Below are 21,650 nucleotides of genomic sequence, written 5' to 3'. Positions count from 1 at the left end.
TTCGGAGCTTCGTTAGCAGAATAACTCTATTACCCCACATTTACTACTGATATCTCATTTTTCCGTAGAATAATAAGCAGCTAATCGTTTTTATGTTCTACTAATTCATAGCATTCATATACTTTCATAAGCACATGATCTTTAATAGTTTCTCGTCTAACTTTTTCACATGTAATTGGCAAACAGCTGAATTGAGACAACTGAAATATACCATCAATATCATTGGTACCAATATCCTTTGATATTACCGGCAAACGTGATAGTCCATCGGCGTTTCCATGTTTTGTTGTATTTCTATATTCAATATCATAATAAAAACTAGTTAGAAATAATGCATATCTTTGCAAACGAGAAGCTGTCATGGCAGGAATTTCCTTTTTAGGATTAAAGATACTTGTTAATGGCTCAATCCTCGTCGCCAATTGCCGTGTTCTGCTATAAGGGGTTGATTAATAGATAATACTATATATATTTAAGACACATTAGGTTCTTTTATTAGCCAGTGTACAAGAGATAGCATATTATTAACATGGAGGCTGACATCACCAGTTATTATTTCGCCAATTCCTCGTCGAAAGAGGAGAGCGTGAAAGGTTCGCCAATGGTCAGTGATTGGATCAAACGAAGAGGTCAGCATGAGTCTTATCAGGCCTTTTTGAGAGTGCTACAGCTGAATAGGCACGCGTCAGAAATATTTTACGTATGGATGTATCTTCCTTCATGGCTTATTAGCAAATGTGGTCAGGGTGGTAACTGAGGTCTTTTTTTCTTTGAGGCAACAGTTCTGTTATCTTTCATTACGAGGCTTTGGTAGACTTCAAACGGTAATTACCACCTATATATATATACCATAGACGTCAAATAAGAGGATAAAATCATTATATTTTTAATCTATGTAAAATGTATTCTATGTTATTTTTATTTCAAATTCGCCATAAGGCATTGTCCTTGATGAAATGACGATCCTGGCAGTACCATTAATTGAAAAGGAAAAGATACAGTAATAAGATGTATTAAATTCATTGTTCACACTTATCCGTGTCGGCTGCTATACTGAAAGCTAAGTCACATGACGTGTATACGACTGCTGATTTGTTAAAGACTAATTTAAATATTGCCAACATTTGTTGTGAAGATGAAACATGCAGCTACATGCAGTTAAAAATTTGAACAACGTCAAACATGTTTGACAATGTTCCTTGTTGTTGGGAAAGCCGATCAGACGATCAAGCATTTGTCCACAATCACGGTCATACAAAATACGATGTTTCAATTTTTTCTCCGTCACACGTCAGTAAACACGTCAGACCCGTCAGTATATACGTCAAACACGTCAGTAAACACGCCAGACACGTCAATTTTATAAGGTAGCATCGACGTGTGACGTGTTTGCCGTGGTGACTGACGTACTGACGTGTGACGGAGAAACAATTGGAAAAACACGTTGTATGGATATCGGGTGGTATAATTAACTTCTCTTAGTATTTATCTTTAATATCAATTCATTATAACTAGTGACAATTCCTTCAAAGAACCACGATTTAAAAAAAAAATAGTGACTGACAAAATATGATACGTAGCGTGATTTATTGCTAAAAGTCACTGAAACAACATAAGAATATGGTCCACTTTGTGTTCCATAGAAATTTTCTGCTGACACGGAATCCGCTAGTTGATCAAGTGACTTCATTCGTTGGAATATATTCTAGCAGACGACACTTGGAATTCCGATTACCGCTTGGGATTATAAGGAAATTCGGCCGATAAAAAATGGTGACGTTTGGTAATAACTGAAATCCGCCACTAGCTGATATTGTACAGAAAACCCATGTTTATCAAATCAAACTAATGCGGAGGTCGCGCAAGGTCGCTCATGTAAATTATTAATCCTTTCCGGAAATCCACGAATAATAGGTTTCCACGAAATTAGATTACTCGACTGTACTTCTTATTGTGACAATTGGGAAGAAGAGATAAATTTATCTGCGGATACCAATCTCGGTCCGTCTTTTCACAACCGAAGACTACCGATGACCACCGAAGACCTCATTTTAACCACCGAAGACCTCAATTTAATATCTAAATCACTTTTAACGGTTCTTATGGTCAATTTTTCATCACGTAAATGCACAATATGTCCTCTAACAAGCTGTGACAAGTAAAAAAAAACTGAGTTATTTAGTTAACGATGATGTTTGTGTTCAACGTTAAAATGGAAAGGCAAAGATTTGAATTCCACCCAAACTCGAATAAAATACTGTAGATCAATTCTATATCAATACATTTCCAGATTAACAATTTATCATCAAGCGCATTTGGGAGCAAATTATACTAATAACACCAAAGAGGGCAACATATCACTTAGGAAGGCTTTCATTTGAAAAGCATCAGGGAATGCAACTTTACACATAATTTCCGATATATCAGTCTTCGATATTTTATGGGTAATTGTAAATAGCCTTATTAATTTGTATTGGCCTAAAAAATCCCAATCATCATGGCATAGATTCACCCGACGGAAATGTTAAAGAAATAATTCCATGAAACAGCCTACCATTTGTGTACAAAAAAGTGGGAAAGCCTTTAATTATTAACGCAATAACAAGTACACTGTAATTATTGCAATACCGAGTATTTGCAATTTAGGTTTATAACATTGTGTCAATAATATTGTTTATTCTCATGAGGGCTAATCCCATTTGAACTAATATTATTCCGTATTTTTCCCCGTCTACACTATCAAACATTTGTTCAAAAGATCAAACATTGTACACGAAAATAGGTGACGCATTCTGCCGCCGTTGTCGAGTTGGTTGCTCATGAAATATGGGTGAAAGTGAAGGATTCATAAAGAAAATCGAAATAAACCAATTATGATTATTTTGTAGAATATCTGAGGAAACATCTAAGACATAAATTTTTTTTTTCGTTTTTTTAACTTTGACGAAATTCGGTGTTGAATCCTTATATCCACGAAAATAGGTTACACCACTGTAATATCCGATAAGAATTATCCGAATTATGAATAGGGTGTGGGGTTAATGGGTGTGGGTCCAGTGGGTTTAAAACCAATCTGATTCAATAGCCATGGCATACTTACAAAGATATCCAGCTAATGTTGCAGGCAATTTTTCGTCACAGCTGCAGCTGCAGTCAATGGTACACTAGGTGATAGAGGCTTACGCATACGGCGTTTGTCCGTATTGTACCCCGATTTTAAAGGAACAAACCTGTGGATCGCGACGAAAAAGTTATTTACATAATTATTGGCCTACTTCTTTTGTATCTGTTCGTCAAAGAAAAAAAAGCAAAGATCAAAATATTGACATATATAAAGTCCCTTAATTTACCTGAAAGTTTTTCTCCAAAGAAAATAACTCTGTCGTAATTTCTTAAAACGCCAAATCTATCTAATAAAATCTTTTACAGAGCCTATTTTTTTTTTTGTTGATGATGGGAAGCTAACGTAATTATCGTGGCCCAACCGCATTAAATAGTTTCAACAGTTACCTTAACAATTAGTACCACCCGTTTTGTATTAACTCCTTTAAAACAAATTCAGTTTGATGAAGTAGATGTAGTAAATAGAAATTTTTAGAAAATATTTTCAGGTATAATTTACTTGTTTTTGATATTCAAATTTATGCATTAAACAATATCAGATTGTCCCTTAAAATGCGATAATGAAAATTTAAAAAATTTAAGCAACCAGTTTGTTTTTGTATAGTAGTCTTAAAGTCCTTTGTGCTCTTGAAACATGTTAGACTTTAGGAATACTAAGTTTTTTCTATAGCAGATTATTTTTTGAATGTTTATCCATGTGTTGTGCTATAGAGTATCCACATTATTTGGATCAACTAAAAATGGACCAGTAAAAAACTTTGTGAAATGGTTTGTGTGTCTTCTATTTTATTGAACACAAACAAATGTGGACGTGTTTTTACTAAGTCAAGGGCAATAATTCAAAAAGCGTTTACCAAAAAATTCTTAATTTCAAATTTGACCAAGATCTCAAGAATATAAATCATCACATGAAACATGAGAATTTACAAAACAGCTTTTATTAAATATCTCACAAAGATATATATATATATGTAATTATAAGAATGTTATATTTTCAAATTAATAATACGCTAAGAGATTTGACAGTTGATTAAATAATGAATTGAATAAAACACACAGATTTTTAGTAATCTTATCTATGTGGACATTCGAAAGAGACTCCCAGTTGACAATCTCAGTTGCAGGGCAGCTATAAGGCACTTCTGTGGGTTACAAGATCTCTCTTGTAACCCACAGATTTTGATTCAGAGATTCAGAATCAGATTTTGATAAGAAGTTGGAATCAAGACTTATCAACACGTAAACAAATATGTTCTCCTTTAAGAAAGAAGCTATCTACATCTTAATAAACATTTCAAAGTACAGATGCACGATATATCATATCTTGCCAGGTTTAAATTTAGACATTTGGCAGGAAGGCAGCAATAACCAACATGAAATATTTAGCCTTAATTCATACATTTCTTGTAGAACTATACCGTTAAGAGTGTTCTATACAGTAAAAAATTTGGTATAAATTTTGAAGAACAAGGGCCAAAAGTTAAAAAAATATTTTTTTTAATTTCTGAACTTGGATATAATTTAAATAAAAACAATTATAATTATTACACTACTTAAAGGGCCAACCAATTTTATTTTGTGTAATATATCTAAACCCTTTTTATAGTATCAATACCTTTACCTAGCAACCAAAAAACTGTTTTAAAAACAAATTTGAGAAAAAAAACAGGATATTTTCAGTTAAAACTTTCAAAAAAGGTAAGATGATGGTTTGTATTTTTAAAGTATTTCACTCTCCCAACCACAAATACTGGTTGTTTAAAGCTGACCTGCCTTAAAGGAGAAACACAATTTGTGATTACAAGCTAAGAGCAATAATTTGTATAAGACATTTTTGTTATTTGTAAAAAAGTTCATCATTGAATGATCAAAGACAACTTCATCAAGTTTCAACAAATTGTTGAGCAATTATTTTTAAGAGAAAGGGTGTATTCAACATATTTCAAATGGGTGAATTAAGGTAGCAAAACATTGCTTGTCTTTTAGATATAAAGACGTGATATTCAAAGCTTTTTTACGACAGCAAACAAGCTTCATTCTACAGTTGCTTTTTCGAATATTTTCAAATTTTGTTAACTCTAGCAAAATAAAGTTGGTAATTATAAAACATCTAACTAAATCTAAATTGACATTTTCAATGGCCATTACAGAAAATATCTATATTATAAATTATTCATAAATTTAAACATGATCTTTATCACAGATTCATTAAAATTAAAAAAAAAAAACCAACAAAATAAGCTCTACTATTATAAAAAATTTCAATAAAAGGAAATAAAAAAAAGGCTTTATCCAAAATAATCTTCATCTTTTTTAGTGAACACATGTAAAATAGTTTTCCACACATGTATAGCATGAATACCCAATACATTTTCTGGCCATGTCAAAAATATATCTCCATTTACTTTATCATATTCAGGTGGTCTATGAGCAAAGTTTGAACAATTCTCCAATTCAACACAAAGTAATTCTTTTAATCTGTAAATATAGAATAATTGAAGATATGCATCAATCAAATATAGCCTTCTTTAATTGCAAGTACAAATCATTGTTTGTTGTCCATTCACATTTGGTTCATGTTTAGTCTATAGAGAATTTTAAGCAAACTTGTATTGCATCATGGCTAGTTTTTATTGCATGTCTTGATTCCTGCACATAAACTACATGTTGGCATATAAAAATCAAAAGAATTGTTGAATGAAGAATGAGCACAAGTATAGCAATATAGCTAAAAGAATGAAAATGCTAAGTCAGACACGATATTTCGGTGGAAATATTATCAGATCATCACGAAAATCGATAGGGATCATCTTCATAATGACATTGACATACAAAATAAAAATCAAAAGAATCTGTAAATAATTGTAGACAGTAGAGTGAGCACAAGCTAAATGTGAACGGACAGGGTGATTAAAATATACCTCCAAACTATTTGTGGGCGTATATAAAATATATCTTTTCATGAATTCTTTTCAACATCCCTACTCTTAAGATTCTGTACCACTGAAAAAAGGGCAAAAACGGCCCATTGTATTTGAATTTAGCGCAACAAGATTCATGAAAACAGTAGCTCTCTTGAAACCCTTCAAACTGACATTTCATGCTCTTAAAACATGTTAGACTTTAGGACTATTATAAAGGTAACCTACTAATAGGATCAACTAGAAATGGACCAGTAAAAACTTTATTATATGGCTTGCTTGCCTTTTTATTGAAGATTTTCATGTGGGTGTATAAAATCCATATTACTCACTTCATTTCTCTATATTCCACTTCGGGTTGTGCTATTTTAAGAAGGATATTTTCATAAATGAAATGCAAAATAACTTCCAATTTTTCTATAGATAATTTTTTACATTCCTCTTCTATTACAGTCTTATCACTGTCTTCCACTTTAACATTCAATCCTTCCTCAAAATCAACAAATGAATCCTGAAAGTCAGATTTAAAATTCTGTGTTTTTTTTGTACATCAAATTCGACTAAAATAAAGATTGAACACATAACACCATGGTCTGAAAGAATGGCAAGCTTAGGGACCTGGGCCTGGGATCAAGAAAAGAACTCCAAAGTCCAAGCTTAAGTTAGAACTTGAGTCTTAAGATTTGTCTCAGCAAAGACATGAACTCAAGACGGATCATGAAACATATAAATCTATACTAATGGCCTTCCCTCATGATTTTGGTCATTCATTGGGTAAAACTAGACCATTAAATCTAAATCTGAAAAAACACACAAATCCAAATCTTTAATTTATATTTAATACTAAGTTTTTTTCTTGATCCCGGGCCCTGGCTAGCCAGATTAGTGCTGTAAATAGTTATTGCCATTAAAAAATTATATTTACTGAGTTTAGTTTATTTATAGCTCAGTGTATAATCACCACAATCAACCAGTCAATCAGATTTGATTTTGATCAAAGCAATACGGAAATATGCTGTTGAGCTCTATTAGTTTTTAAAACAAATATTTTGACGACTGTATAGGGTTTGACCAGGCAAGGTAATATACGCCAACTGGCAGCTTTGATTTTAAATAAAAATATTTAGCAGTACAGTAACAATCACCAGTATGAAATATTCAACCTTCAGTCATACACTTCTTTTGAACTTATTGGGGTGAAACTGAACAATATTACTAAGGTTTGTCAAAATCAGGAAAGAATCATGCCTTTTAATATTTACGAGAACGGGGTCAATAACTCATATCAAATATTTTTTTATTTCTATATTTTCAATAGGTTCATCAGAGGGTAATAATAAACAATTTCACCAAGTTTCGTCGAACTCCATCAAGAACTGTGCCTCCTAGAATGTTTAAATACTAAAAATTGAATGAGTTTCAAAGAACAAGGGCAATAACTCATACTAAATATTTTTTGATTTTTCTGATTTTCACTAGGGTTCATCCTTTGGTGATTACAAACATGCACACTAATTTTCGTCAAAATACATCAAGTTGTGCCTTGTAGAGTGTTTACGAGCAATTGTGGACAGTCGGATCGACAGACATGGGTGATGCCAATATACGCCCCCTCCCATTTTATGCGGGCATATAAAAATGAAAATGTGGAAATCTTCATTTATCAACTTTGTAATATGTTTTCATTATTAACTCCTTGAAAAAACGAATTGTGTAAATATGTAGATATACTTAAAGGGGCATTCCAATTATATTCATTATCAAAAACCTAGTAAATTATACCTGAAAATATTTCTAAAGTATGCTATTTATATCTACTTGACCAAACTTTTAATTTATTTATTTTAAAAGTTTTCATTAAAAACGAAGAGTACTAATTGTTTGACTTAGTTTTGTTGTTTGGCTTTATCAATAGTTGAAACCTTTAGTATATGTAAGAGACATATTTCTCTACAACCAGGCATTTATTTTTACCAAACAGCTTCCAAAAAGCATAAAGAACATTAGCAGTTATGTAAACTTTTAAAACAGTTTGGGCATTTTCAGTTAAAACTTTCAGATATGTTAAGGGACACATTTCCCTGGATTTTGGTGACCTACAAATAAGCGGAATGCCCTTTAAGTCAAAGTTTCATAACAGAACACAAGATAATTGGATAATAAAAAATACAAATAACTTATATGTACCTTTTTTCTTAATGTTAATATTTTTTCTTTAGCAAATGATAAAATTAACCATAATGATTGGATATGCTGCAGTTTACACTCGCTTCTAGCCTAGAAATAAAATGTGACATGAGACCACAGTTAACAGCTCATTACAGCTCAAAACTTGCTGCAGCTCTTAAAGGAATAAAACTTGAATGTATAAATATGATCACTAAAATGAAAAAGGATTACTCTATAAATTGTAGAGTGAGCTTAGATTAAAGTGAGTTAATCGAGGACAGAACAAACTAACAGTAAAACCTAAATCAAGACCATTGTAAAAACTTATATACAGCAGCCTTTTTTTCATTTCACTGACAAATATAAAATAAAAGTAATAGTGAATTCAGATGACAAAAGCTAAAGCAGCTCGACTAACTCTGTGACCTAACGCATCAGCGAGCTGATGACATCAATGTCAGAACGAGGTTCCGAAGATGCAAGGTTCGCAAAGTCATCACGTGGTGTGATCGCCCTGGTTTTGCCCATTCTAGGCCTGCCTGACATCTGCCTCGTCTGCCTGTAACATTGCATCAAGTTTGTTACAGTAACACTTGAACAACTGAAGGTTCTTGCGATGTGAGAAATTCCCAGAGCTTGCTCCGTTGTTGCTGTGTCATTCTTCTTGTGTATAGTTTTATTGTTGTGTAAGCCTGACATGCCATTCAACCCAATTTTATACCCTTTGTGCTTTTTTGTGTATTCAAGGATTTTAACTTTTTGAGATTTTCCCACCACTATGAGCAGTAATTGGGTATAATTCCTACAAACATTATTGTTATGTTTGGGAAATGTAAGTTGGATGGTTCGAAGTTTTGATCTTGCAATATATTTTTTTGTTAAAATATACTTTTAAAGTTAAGAGCTTCTTTTGGCCTTCAGTTTGTAAGGAAAGGAATCAATTTGCAAACTATGATAAAACATTTTCTTACTGTTGGAGACATAAGGGAGGACTGCATTTTCAGTGTATCAGACATAAAGATATGTATATTCATCTCAGGCTCACCACCTAGTGATTTAACAAAGGATGTAGCAACATCCAAGTTATTAATAGAATCACAAATATTGGTTAGTTTCTGAAGTTCTTCAGTTATTTGTCTCTTCACTACAGAATTTAGATGAATCTGAAAATAAAATTACTTCAAAATATGATTCAAGGGATTGCAATGAGGTTTTGTAAAAAAAAAATTCTGTATTAGAGATCCTGAGATTATCGATTTGCACCATGGTTCTTGTAATTGAACTAAAGGTGTTTTATGACATCACTATCACAAAGCAGCTTATAACCGCGTTTCCACTGAGCTATACTACTGAACAGCTGTTTTTAGAAAAGTGAACAAAGGAATGTTTACTTACTAATATTTAATCAAAAAAGAAGAAAAAGCACATATTCCCTCATCTGTATAGACATGGATATAACTGGGATATGCAAAGTTATTTAAATTGACGAAAGAAAGTTAAGAAAGTTGGTTTTGTTTCTGTTAATAAAAGGAAAGAGCAGCACGTCCCCTATTGTCAAATGAGATAAAGCTTGCTTTTCAAGTTTTCACTTGGTAAGTGAAAGCAGGCTTTAAGCTAGCTTTCATTTGGCCCCTGATAAATTGCCGAATGCAAAAAAAAGGTTTTTCGGTTCTCGATCCGTTACAGAAACACACAAAAGCTAGCTTAAAACCCGCTTTTTCCCTCAGTGGAAACACAGTTAATAATATCTAAGGATCTTTATGATAGTGATACCATAAAAATTCTGATTGAAAATTGGAATTATGCAAATCGATGATATAAGTGTCCTCAATACACATAAAAAGTTTAAAAGCCTCTTTACAATCCCTTTAAAATTAACACTGGTACAGCTCATTGTCATCTAAAACATACTGTAAGACTATAGCAATTAATGTCTATAGATGTTGAACTGGATTTGATGAACGGTAGAACAACCCTTGATGACATGATTGTCAAAATCTTGTGTAAACAGTGTAAATATGCATAAGCATACTAAGGTTTGTCACAATCCAATCAAAACTTTAGTCATTATCTTGTTCTTGAGCCAAATTTGACATAATGTATATTGGCTAAATCAAGGGCAATAACTGATAAATTCATGACAATTGATCTTCTGGTATACCAAGTGTCATCAAGATCCGAAAAAACCAAATTTGTCTATTTTTACCCAATAACTCCAAATCCAATCATCAGATCATAACCAAATTTGAACCTTTATTTCATAAAGATCTGATAAAAACTGCAAACTCTACCATGTATATAAGAAATGTGGATGGAAGGACAGATCATAATAAGATATAAAAAGATCTTGAGTTTCCTTTGTTTCATGTGATTGAAATTTACAGACATAAATGATACAAACCTGTGGAATAAGATTTCTTATTGCTGTAAATACCAAAGCATTACTTGAATCAGCTTTAAATAACATTGTTTCTATCTGAAAAAAATAATTTTTACATTGACAGGCAATATGACATAGACAATTGTTAGAAATAAATATCTCTTGGAAAAATTTTGAAATTGCAGAAAATCCCCAAAAGATATCTGCTATTAATGAATTCTACTTTTAACTATTTGACTCAGATCTAGTAGCTATCACTCGCCAAACTTTTATACGTCTTCTGTATCTACATTCGGTAACACAAAAATGGGTTATCAAGCTTGCCAAACAATCCAATCTTTTTCACAGATTTTTTGTGCAAATTGGCTACAATTTATAATATAACCAACTGTTTACTTTATTTTGATTTGGAGAAAGGTATATTCTTGTTCAGTCCAGACTTTAAGAGTTTATAACCCTGCTTCCTCTATTCTAAAACAGAAGTGGGGACATTTCCAGAAATAGAGATGTCCTTTATACTGAACCATAATAAAGACTCTTAGAGTGATATACTGACAATAACATTAAACTTACTGCATGGCTAATGAAAATAATAAAAATTTCCTAAGAATAATTTCATGATGTGGAATTTACATGTTTTAAAACTTTTTATCATAGATTTCAATCAATCCTTTCTTTCTTTTATGGACATTGATTGCTTTAAGAAATATTGTTAATCAGATGTGCCAATTATTGGTAGTATTAGAACAATTAGAAAGTTGTCTTACTGGAATAACTGGGCCATTAGTCAGAATTCTTGATTTTCTACTGAATAAACGATCTACAGCCTGGTTCTCAAAACCATCAAAGTCATAGGTAATCTAAAATATAAATATCAAAATATGTGAATATATTTGAATATTAGTAATATAAAGATATCTTTTTAAGTTAAGACAAACTCTCAGTCCATCATCTTTAAAAGGCCATGGTTCGTCATTTTCGGGGGTTGATTTGGGTCTTGAAAAACACATAATTCTTAGAAAAATGGTTTGTTCCCCCTAGTTGTACCCCCAATTTAGTTTTAACAAATTTAAAAACAAGATTTTTATAGGTTTTTGCAACAAAGTATGTGTCAGAATGCAACAAATCAATTAAATTTTTCAAAAATGTTCTTAGGGATTTTGATTTTAGTCTTGACAGTTGTCCTGTCATTGAGATCAGCCTGCCCCCTATTTGTACCCCCTGGCATGCCATCACTGCTTGATGTGTAATAACCCATGGATCAACTTTTGATTATATTGAAATCCATTTCAAATATTATCTAGTTTGACATGATTTGACACATTCTTATTACATCATGGCCAAAAACTCTTATTGCTAAAAGATTATTTTCAGGTGAATTGATATATTTAATTCATATTGGTAAATGCCATCGATAAAAATTCAAATATCATTTTTTTTTTTACATGGGATAATCTTCATATGAAATTTCCTAGAAGAAATCAAATTACTTCAAATTACAAAAACTTTCATCAAAATTTTTCATCAAAATCACATTTACTATTTTAAAGTAAAATAAAATCGTACTAGTAGTGTAAAAATCAAGAAATGTATACAAGTACAAGTACACCATACATCTAGTTAGGATCCTTGTAACAAGTAATATAATGTTTTTTTTTTACCTCAGATCCTTTATAGTGTAGATAGAATGAATAATGACAATTACTCAGGACTAAAGGTTCAATATCTTTTACAAGGTGGAATGAAAATAAATGGTAAGTTGTCAAGTCCTTGGAATGAACAGTTATTATATCTTCAAACCTACAACAATCAACATTACAGTTTTTACTACAGAGATTGTATATAAATTTTGATCAAGTATTCATCATTTTTTTTATACTACACGAATATGAAACATGAGTAAGCACTGCACACACTGCTGGTGGTCTTAACATAATTTAATGTGTTACCATAGTCTATATATTTGCTTTACTGGCTGACTCAGATCAATTAAAGTACTTTTCAGGATACAAATATTACTTAAGTATGCAGATAGACTCCAAAACACATCCATTGCTCCACTCGCTGAGCATGCAGGAACATACATCTTGCCAGAGGTTCTTTCCTAATTCACATTCCTAATTCACATTTTTACACGTTTTGATTGCAACAATTTTTTCAAATGCAAGCAATATATTAGAACATTTTACCAAAGGCATCAGATTTACATTTAAACTTAAATACATAAAGGAATACTACTTCTTAGAATGGACATAAAATTTAAAGTCTCAAACTTGGTCAACTAGTTGAACTTACCAGGTGCCATGACTAAGGAATGGGATCTCTATATAAAACAATAATACATTAAACTAAGTAATTATTGAAAAACGCTTTCTAGATATGTTTCAAAATTACTTACTTTAATAGATTATTAATTTGTTTAATGGATTTATTCGATTATAGAGGGATTCTGTTATAAAGTTATGACACCAGGTAAGTCCAATGATGAACAAGGACTCATTTTTAAAAATTTCAATTCTTATGTGATCATCTTACAGATCTTACAGATAATATTTATCTCTAAACTAAACAATACAGTTTATACATTTACTTACTTTTGTTTTCTCAAAAGACAGATACTCTCTAGAAATTCATTATGTTTGCGACACAGGAAATCTACCAAAATGTATGAACATACACCTGGTCCCTTTGTAGATGGTAAGAAAGCTGCTAATCTGGATTTCAGATCCAACTTAGCATTATGATATTCTGATGGTAAACTTAATAATACATTGTCATCTATTCTACAAACTGAAATAAAGACATTGATATATATATATAATAATAAAATAAAATCAGATATCATCTTGAAATACTAACTTCCTTAAGTGGAATCAGATACCAAATATCATATTTGACAATGAGTTCAAGACCTCAACATGCCGTCATCAGTCGACTTTGTGGTTAATGTTTTTGTATGAAACTTCTGCAGGGTGTCACACATCTATAACTATTACATAATAACCATCATCTTTTCTGTTAGCTTTAATTTCACTTTGAATTTCACTCGTTAATAATTGTTATTTTATTTGAATGGTTTATTTCAAATACGAATATTCACCAAACATTTATCAATGTTTTCACCATGGTCCAACCACTTTAATGACCTTGACCATCATTAGGACAGACAACACTGAGATTGATAAGTGATGTTCTTTAATGCAAATGGCTTTAAATTATGTTCTATGCTAATAATCAAGTACAGTGAGAAGTAGATCTGAGTTAATAATCCAAGTATTTTGTTTCCAATCCCATGTGCAGGTAAAAGTAGGAGTGAAATAACAAAAATGGAAATCGTAGAATTATTAGGTACATTACCATGTGATACAAGTTTTTCTTTTAATATTTCCCATGCTTGAATAAAATTGTCAAAATACTCTAGAACCTCTCCATTATCTACAAGTATAAGTTAAAATGAATCGGATTATCATCTGCTTGGTGATTAGGTGCTGTTGGTTGGATCTTCAAGATAAGAAAAAGATAAGTGCTCCCGAGAGTCCCCGTAATACCTAAACATAAGCATACGGTTTTTGCAAATTTTGATGTGAAAATCATACTTGAAAAATGAAAACATGACACAATTTCTCTTACACAAGGATTCAGTGTCATTTGTTATTGAAGGGGGCTAAGAATTAATCGGACCGATACATCACAATTATTTTTATCCAATGCAATGCATCGATAAGAAGGAAAGTATCTCAGTTCATCGGTTCATCGTTGCAGCCTTATCCTAAGCACAATAAATACATGCTACTTGCAGTATCAAGTTAAGCGCTCATCTGAATAAGGTTATGAGGCATATTTTCTATTGCTAATAAACAAACATATTTACATCAACTCACTACTAAAAGTCAATCAGACATAGTTTTTGCTATTCTCGATCACTGTTTGACCCCAGACCCTTAATCAATTAATAAAACGAGCTTGAAGATTAATCAATAATTTCTTTGAATGTCCTTGTATATAAAACAAGTGGTACCCTAGCAAGATACGTCCACTTTCCTGATACATTTTCAGTATATCAAGGGCAGTCACCTATCTGTATCAAATCATACCAAAAATCTAATTTGTGCAAGATATTTTTGATTATTTAATAAAATTCTGACATAAACTGTCACCTCTATCGCCAACAAATTTTGATGAGTTTTTACTAAGTCAAGGGTAATAACTCAAATTCTATTGATCGAAAAAGTGTCAAATTCAATCTTGACTAAGATCTCATCATTATAAATGATCATACCAAATTTCATTTAAATTGGATGAAAATTGTGGTCTCTTATTTGTGTTCACAAACAAATTTTGATGCGCTTTTCCTAAGTCAAGGGCAACAACTCAAAAACTGTTCATCTAAGATAGCCAAATTCAAACTTGTCCAAAATCTCATCATTACAAATATTAAAACCAAATTTCATTTAAATTGGATAAAAACTGTAGTCTTTTTGACGTGTATTTCATAAGTCATTGGCAATAACTCAAAAACCGTTCATCGAAAGATAGCCAAATACAAACTTTTACAAGATCTCATCATTATAAATATTCACACTAAATTTCATTTAAATTGGATGAAAACTGTAGTCTCTATTGTGTTCACAACTAAATTTTGACGCATTTTTTACAAGTCGAGGGCAATAACTCAAAAATTATTCATCAAAAGATCGTCAAATTCGAATTTGTCCAAGATCTCATTAATATAAATGATCACACCAAATTTCATTCAAATCAGATAAAAACTGTTGTCTCTATTGCGTTCACAAGCCAATTGTGGACAGACAGACCGACGGACGAATGGACAGGGCGATGACAATATACAACCACATTATAATGTGGGCGTATTAAAAAGTGATTTAAATAATATATATATTCCACATGACAGTCCAGTACTTGTATTTGAAGCATATATGTATATAATACCTGTGAATTCTTTCTTAAAGACTTCTTCCATAGAAATATTACTTGCCTCCCCACGGTCTATTTTTCTACAGAATTTCTGCATTAAGACATGAAGCAATTTGATTATAGATGGTAGAAAACGCTGAACTTGTAAATGGTGCAGCTGAAAAACAATATATTACACAATCAATTTCAGCATATGTTTGCTTTATTCTCTTATTGAACATATACTTCAAGATGAAGATGTTTTACATGAAAACTTAGAAGCTTCAGTGCATACATTTGCCATGGAAATCTTATATCAACCAATGAAAATCCTTATTTCAGATAATCTCATATTATGAATGACAAATCTAATAACCAGCATGATTTAGCATGAAACGATACTTCTAAAAATACATTCTAAACAGACTGACATCTTTAAAAAATACTTTACCTCCTGTTTAAAGAGTCTAATTATCTTGAAAGATTGTCCCTCTTTCTCCTTATCAATAATCTGTAATTGGAAATTTCTCAAGAAGTGTTGAATGGTTATTCTCTCTCTATATTTCCATATAATACTATTATACTGTAGATTATTGATATCAGTTTCTTCATCAATGTCTTTTTCATAGACAATAGCCAATAATTCATCAGCACCTAATAATAAACAGCAGATAATTCATCAGCACCTAATAATATAACAGCTGATAATTCATCAGCACCTAATAATAAACAGCAGATAATTCATCAGCATCTAATAATATAACAGCTGATAATTCATCAACACCTAATTATAAACAGCAGATAATTCATCAACACCTAATTATAAACAGCAGATAATTCATCAGAACATTATAATATAAGAGCAGTTAATTCATCAGCATCTAATAATATAACAGCTGATAATTCATCAACATCTAATTATAAACAGCAGATAATTCATCAGCACATTATAATAAAACAGCTGATAATTCATCAGCACATTATATGTAACAGCACATAATTTTAACAGTACAGTTTGAGCTCTATGGCTTCAGAATCTAAAATAAAAGCCTCAATGTAACCTGAACTAAGACATTGTGTATAGGTGATAGATATGGATGTTTCACACTTATGCCAAGGAAAATAACATCTAAATGACAAAATGCACATGTCCATGCAAATAATCTAATTAGAGAAAATTCAACTTAAATGAAAAAGATTGCCTTGCAAAGCAAGGTGACATACGCTCACCAGCAGCTTTGATTGCAAGTACAAATCATTGTTTGTTGTCCATTCACATTTGGTTCATGTTTTGTCTATAGAGAATTTTAAGCAAACTCTATTGTATCGTATCATGGATAGTTTTTTACGCATGTCTTGATTCTTGCAAATAAGACAGTAGATTGTGTAAATAATGAATACATGTATCTGAAAGATAAAGAATTGTGAATATTGAACACACTGCAAAACATTAAATCAATTCTTTACCCAAATATTAATCTTTTGACGAAATTCAATATATTTACAAACAAACAAAAATCAGAAGAATACATCAAGAAATGTAGTCTGTAGTGTTCTCAGGCCAAATGTGAATGGACAGACTGACAGACAGGGTGAAGACAATTTAAGTCCATACTACATGTGAGCATATAAAAATCAAAAGAATCCATAAAGAACTGTTGCCTGTAGAGCACGAGCCAAATGTTAACAGACCGACAGACCGCCAGGGTGATTACAATATACGCCCAAAATATATTTGTTGGCGTATAAAAAGAAATACTACTTACCTGAATCATTACTGATTATATCCTCATTGCCTTTTCTTAACTGGGAGTCCAAGTCCTTCAACAGAATTCAATTTTTTTTTAAATTTGAAAAATTTTGTCATTTTAGAGGCCAAGTATATTTTTAACTTACCATTCTCATATCCAATTAACATTAAGAAATCTGATTGGAAACTAATATCACATCAACAACATCAACCAATCAGATTTCTTAGTATTGTACATATTTTACAAGTAGTATATACACCACAGTTCTTACAAGTCATGTTAATGAGTAAGACACATGGTATATATGACTTGTAACATGAATAAAATGATTGACAGTTTGAACTTATTACCGCATTGAACACATTACCTTCAGCCATGCAATAACATCATAATCAACATGTTGTAGCATACCTATGCTCCACCTACTTTCCTCTAAGATAGTATTTGGCTTTCATGTTAAGTTAGCCAAGTATATTACAACAAAAAATTGCTGATCATAAATTAAGGTTTTCCTCAAATCCATATTTAAAGCAATTTTGTTCTTAAAGAGATCAAAGGAAAAAATGCAATTCATGTTACACTATCTTATAGTTACTATGTTTCAGACAATGAGTATCTGAACAACAAACATACATTGTATATATTTTGGCATTATCCATAACTTGTCAACTAATCATATCTAACCTACTTTTATCAATTTATTTCATTCCCTATCAGGAGTGTATTGAAGCAGTGTTATCAAACTTTTTACATCCATCAAACACTGCTTTTAAATCTATTGTGAAAATTTTAGAAAAACAATAACTTTTGTTCAAATGTAACCAAAGGTCAAGGTCAGGAATGAAAAACTTAAACTGGAAATAGATAAAAAATCTAAATCGAATTTCAAATTTGGATTCCCATCTTTTGTTAGCAATAAATTGTTGATTTCATAGTTATAAAAATCAAGGCAGTTCATTAACAAGGACTGCAATCACTTACTTGTACAACTGGTTTTAAAGCCTTATTCATTCTGTTTTCCCATCGACCTCTAGCATCTTTTGTGTTCAAAATAACCTTATTTCTATCAATCTTATCTGAAATTCAAGATACTGAACTGTTGGTATAGAGTAAAAAAAACCTAAAATTTCACAATGACTAAAAACATAATAATACCTTTAAGGTTTTCAGGTTAACTGGCAAGATTGACAAGCAATATTCCAGAGAAAAGGGCAAAATTTTTATCCTTGCATGCTTAACCAAGAATTCACCTTTTCATTTTCTTTATGGTAATGGTTAAAACTTCGTTACATAAAAAAATTACCTGAGGGAAGATGCAATATGAGATGTTTACAGACTATATTCATTAAGAGAAATATATCATCACTACTCTTATTTAAGGTATGTTGTAATACACCAATATCTTTCTGTATGTGATGTAAGAAAAACTCCTCAATATTCCCACTTACATATCTTTCTTCTACCAGTTGCTTTACTTCCTGAAATATACACTTCATTAAACTTAAGTTTATGTCTTCGCATAAGCCATTCTTCTGTCTTGTAGGAGCTGTGGTGGCTCAGTGAGTTTGACACTTGCTTACTAACCTGAAGGTCCAGGGTTGAATCCTGGCATAGGTGGAGATGATACCTTTGATTTTCAACACACTGCACACCCAGACAGCCATTGATTTCTTAATATCTAATTTTCAACTTTTTCAACTTACCCGCTGATTTCGTTTGGATGATAAATACAGAGACATATGAGTCAACAATCTTACTATAGAACACATAACTGGTGATAATGATCTTTCTGGTGTTGAAATGTTAGATCTTTGATCAGCATAACCTAATATATGACCTTTCTTTGTACTATCTGCAGTTCTACAAAAAAAATGCTTCTGGTTTCATAACAGTAATGCCAGGCAAGGTAATATACGCCCATTGGCAGCTTTGATTTTAAATAAAAATATTTGGCAGTACAGTTACAATTACCAGTATGAAATATTCAACCTTAAGACATACACCTATTTTGAACTTTTTGAGGCGATACTGAATAATAATACCAAGTTTCATCAAAATCTGTCAAGAATTGAGCCTTCTAGAGTGTTTACAAACCTAAACTTGAATGCATTTTTAAGAACAAGGGCAATAAATCATACTAAATATTTTTACATTTTTCGATTTTCGATAGGGTTCATCCTTGGGTGATTACATACACTCACACCAAGTTTCTTCAAAATCTGTCAAGAATTGTGTCTTCTACAGTGTTTACGAGCTAAAAATTGAACGTGTTTCCAATAGCAAGGGCAATAACCATTACTAATTATTTTTTGATATTTCTGATTTTCAATAGGGTTTATCCTTGTGTGATAACAAACACTCATTTCAAGTTTTGTCATGAACAAGGGCAATAACTCATACTAAAAAATATTTTTCGATTTTTGTGATTTTCAATTGGATTTATGCTTTGGTGATAACAAACATTCATGCCAAGTTTTGTCAAAATTCGTCGAGAATTGTGCCTTCTAAAGTGTGTACGAGCTAAAAATTTATTGCGTTTTCAAGAACAAGGGCAATAGCTCATAGTAAATATTTTTCGATTTTTCTGATTTTCAATAGGGTTCATCTTTGGGTGATTACGAACACTCATGCCAAGTTTCGTTAATATCCATAAACAATTGTGCCTTCTAGAGTGTTTACGAGCTAAAAATTGAAAGCGTTTTCAAGAAAAAGGGCAATAACTTATACTAAATATTTTTCAATTCTTCTGATTCTGGTTCATCCTTGGGTGATTACGAACACTCATACCAAGTTTTGTCAAAATTCGTCAAGAATTGTGTCTTGTAGAGTGTTTACGAGCAATTGTGGATGGACCGACGTAATACAGTTCTTGAGACCTAACTCATAGCCTTGGTATATAATTTCATGACTTTGGTATATAATCAAAATTATTGGTACTTGATATGAATTTCTTGGTGTTGGGTGTTATTGAAGATACTCTTCTATAGAAGCACTGGCCAAGGTCACAAGAAGAGAACATTCTTCTTTTACATCAATTATCAATTTGAGTAATAAAGATTAAATTGAAATGGTACTATAAATGTTCTGAAGCAATGATTTTGAATACAAATATTTGGCAGTACAATTACAATCACCAGTATGAATTATTCAACCTTCAGACATTCACTTCTTTTGAACTCTTTAGGGCGATACTGAATAATAAAACAAAGTTTTGTCAAAATCCGCCAAGGATTGTGCCTTTAAGAGCTAAAATTTGAAAGCGTTTTCAGAGAGTTAATGAAATGGGGTCCAATTTTTGGCAATTGGTTTGCAATTGATTGATCCGGATACTCTCTCTCTGTAAGAGCTTAGTTTTGGGTTTAACAGTAGGTAATAGAGAACTTTTTCAATGGGTATGACAAGAATATCTTCAATGGAATAATTGTCTATCTTTCTTGTGAAATATATCGATATGATGACTGCTAAAACGAGTACACAACGCATTTTGGGTTTCGACATGTTTCTTTAGCAGGGGTACGATGATAATGATCATCTAGCCGTTGCTCTCACAATCCCATATTCATTAATTTTGATTGGCAGAGATTTATAATGGAAGGAAGCGTTAGAATTTTCTGAAATGATACCTAAAACCTCCACACCGTATAGATTGACCCATTGGGTATTAAATTTCAACTTCTTGGTATATAATTAACTTAGTTATTGTTAGTTAGTGTATAATATGAATTTCTAGGTATAAAATTTCAACTTCTTGATTTTTTCCATTTTGGCATTCCATAAATATGGGATTCCACTCATTAGAATGATGTTGAAAGATAGCTTGCAATGCAAGGTAACATACGCCCATTGGCAGGTGTCAGAAATGATAAAACAGTCTTTATTGACTAAAGTACTAATTTTCTCATATTGAAGAAATTATTTATGCTGAATAATTCCACAAAATTTTTTAAAATCAATATCAATAACCCAAATACAACAAACAATTAAATCACACAGCTCTAATCAAGGGCAAAAAACAACTTTTGACGCATGTTTACAAAGTCAAGGGCAATAACTCAAAAAATTTTCATAAATAATATCTTTTGTTAGAACTTGTCCGAGATCTTATCAATTCCAATGATCACACCAAGTTTCATCAGAATCGGTTGAAAACTGTAGCTTCAATCCTGCTCATGAACTATTTTTAACAAATTTTGACGCGTTTTAACAAAGTCAAGGGCAATAACTCAAAAACCGTTCATCGAAAATGCGTAAAGTTAGAACTTGTCTGAGATCTTATCAATTTCAATGATCACACCAAGTTTCATCATAATCGGTTGAAAACTGTAGCTTCAAACCTGCTCACAAACTATTTTTTGTAAATTTCGACGCGTTTTAACAAAGTCAAGGGCAATA

The 21,650-nt window shown here is 31.6% G+C and overlaps 1 protein-coding gene across 1 annotated transcript in view; it reads right to left on the bottom strand.

Moving 5' to 3' along the window:
• Positions 1–4,011: 4,011 nt before the first annotated feature.
• Positions 4,012–21,650, bottom strand: part of LOTGIDRAFT_232244 (hypothetical protein) — a gene marked incomplete at its 5' end in the record, with an annotated part of 88,511 nt that continues 70,872 nt past the window's right edge. The window contains 16 exons of the mRNA XM_009056213.1: positions 4,012–4,289; positions 4,322–5,601; positions 6,377–6,555; positions 8,232–8,321; positions 9,185–9,376; positions 10,615–10,689; positions 11,361–11,453; positions 12,255–12,393; positions 13,188–13,383; positions 13,951–14,028; positions 15,544–15,685; positions 15,959–16,161; positions 17,274–17,328; positions 18,240–18,334; positions 18,562–18,736; positions 18,962–19,118. Coding sequence (XP_009054461.1) covers positions 5,412–5,601; positions 6,377–6,555; positions 8,232–8,321; positions 9,185–9,376; positions 10,615–10,689; positions 11,361–11,453; positions 12,255–12,393; positions 13,188–13,383; positions 13,951–14,028; positions 15,544–15,685; positions 15,959–16,161; positions 17,274–17,328; positions 18,240–18,334; positions 18,562–18,736; positions 18,962–19,118 — 2,059 coding nt within the window. The 3' untranslated portion in view covers positions 4,012–4,289; positions 4,322–5,411. The remainder of the gene's footprint in view (positions 4,290–4,321; positions 5,602–6,376; positions 6,556–8,231; positions 8,322–9,184; positions 9,377–10,614; positions 10,690–11,360; positions 11,454–12,254; positions 12,394–13,187; positions 13,384–13,950; positions 14,029–15,543; positions 15,686–15,958; positions 16,162–17,273; positions 17,329–18,239; positions 18,335–18,561; positions 18,737–18,961; positions 19,119–21,650) is intronic.

Source organism: Lottia gigantea (genome assembly GCF_000327385.1).
Source record: "Lottia gigantea unplaced genomic scaffold LOTGIsca_27, whole genome shotgun sequence".
In the NCBI taxonomy this organism is placed as follows: domain Eukaryota; kingdom Metazoa; phylum Mollusca; class Gastropoda; family Lottiidae; genus Lottia; species Lottia gigantea.
The sequence above is the reverse complement of the archived record's forward strand: the minus strand, read 5'-3'. Positions and strand labels throughout refer to the sequence as shown.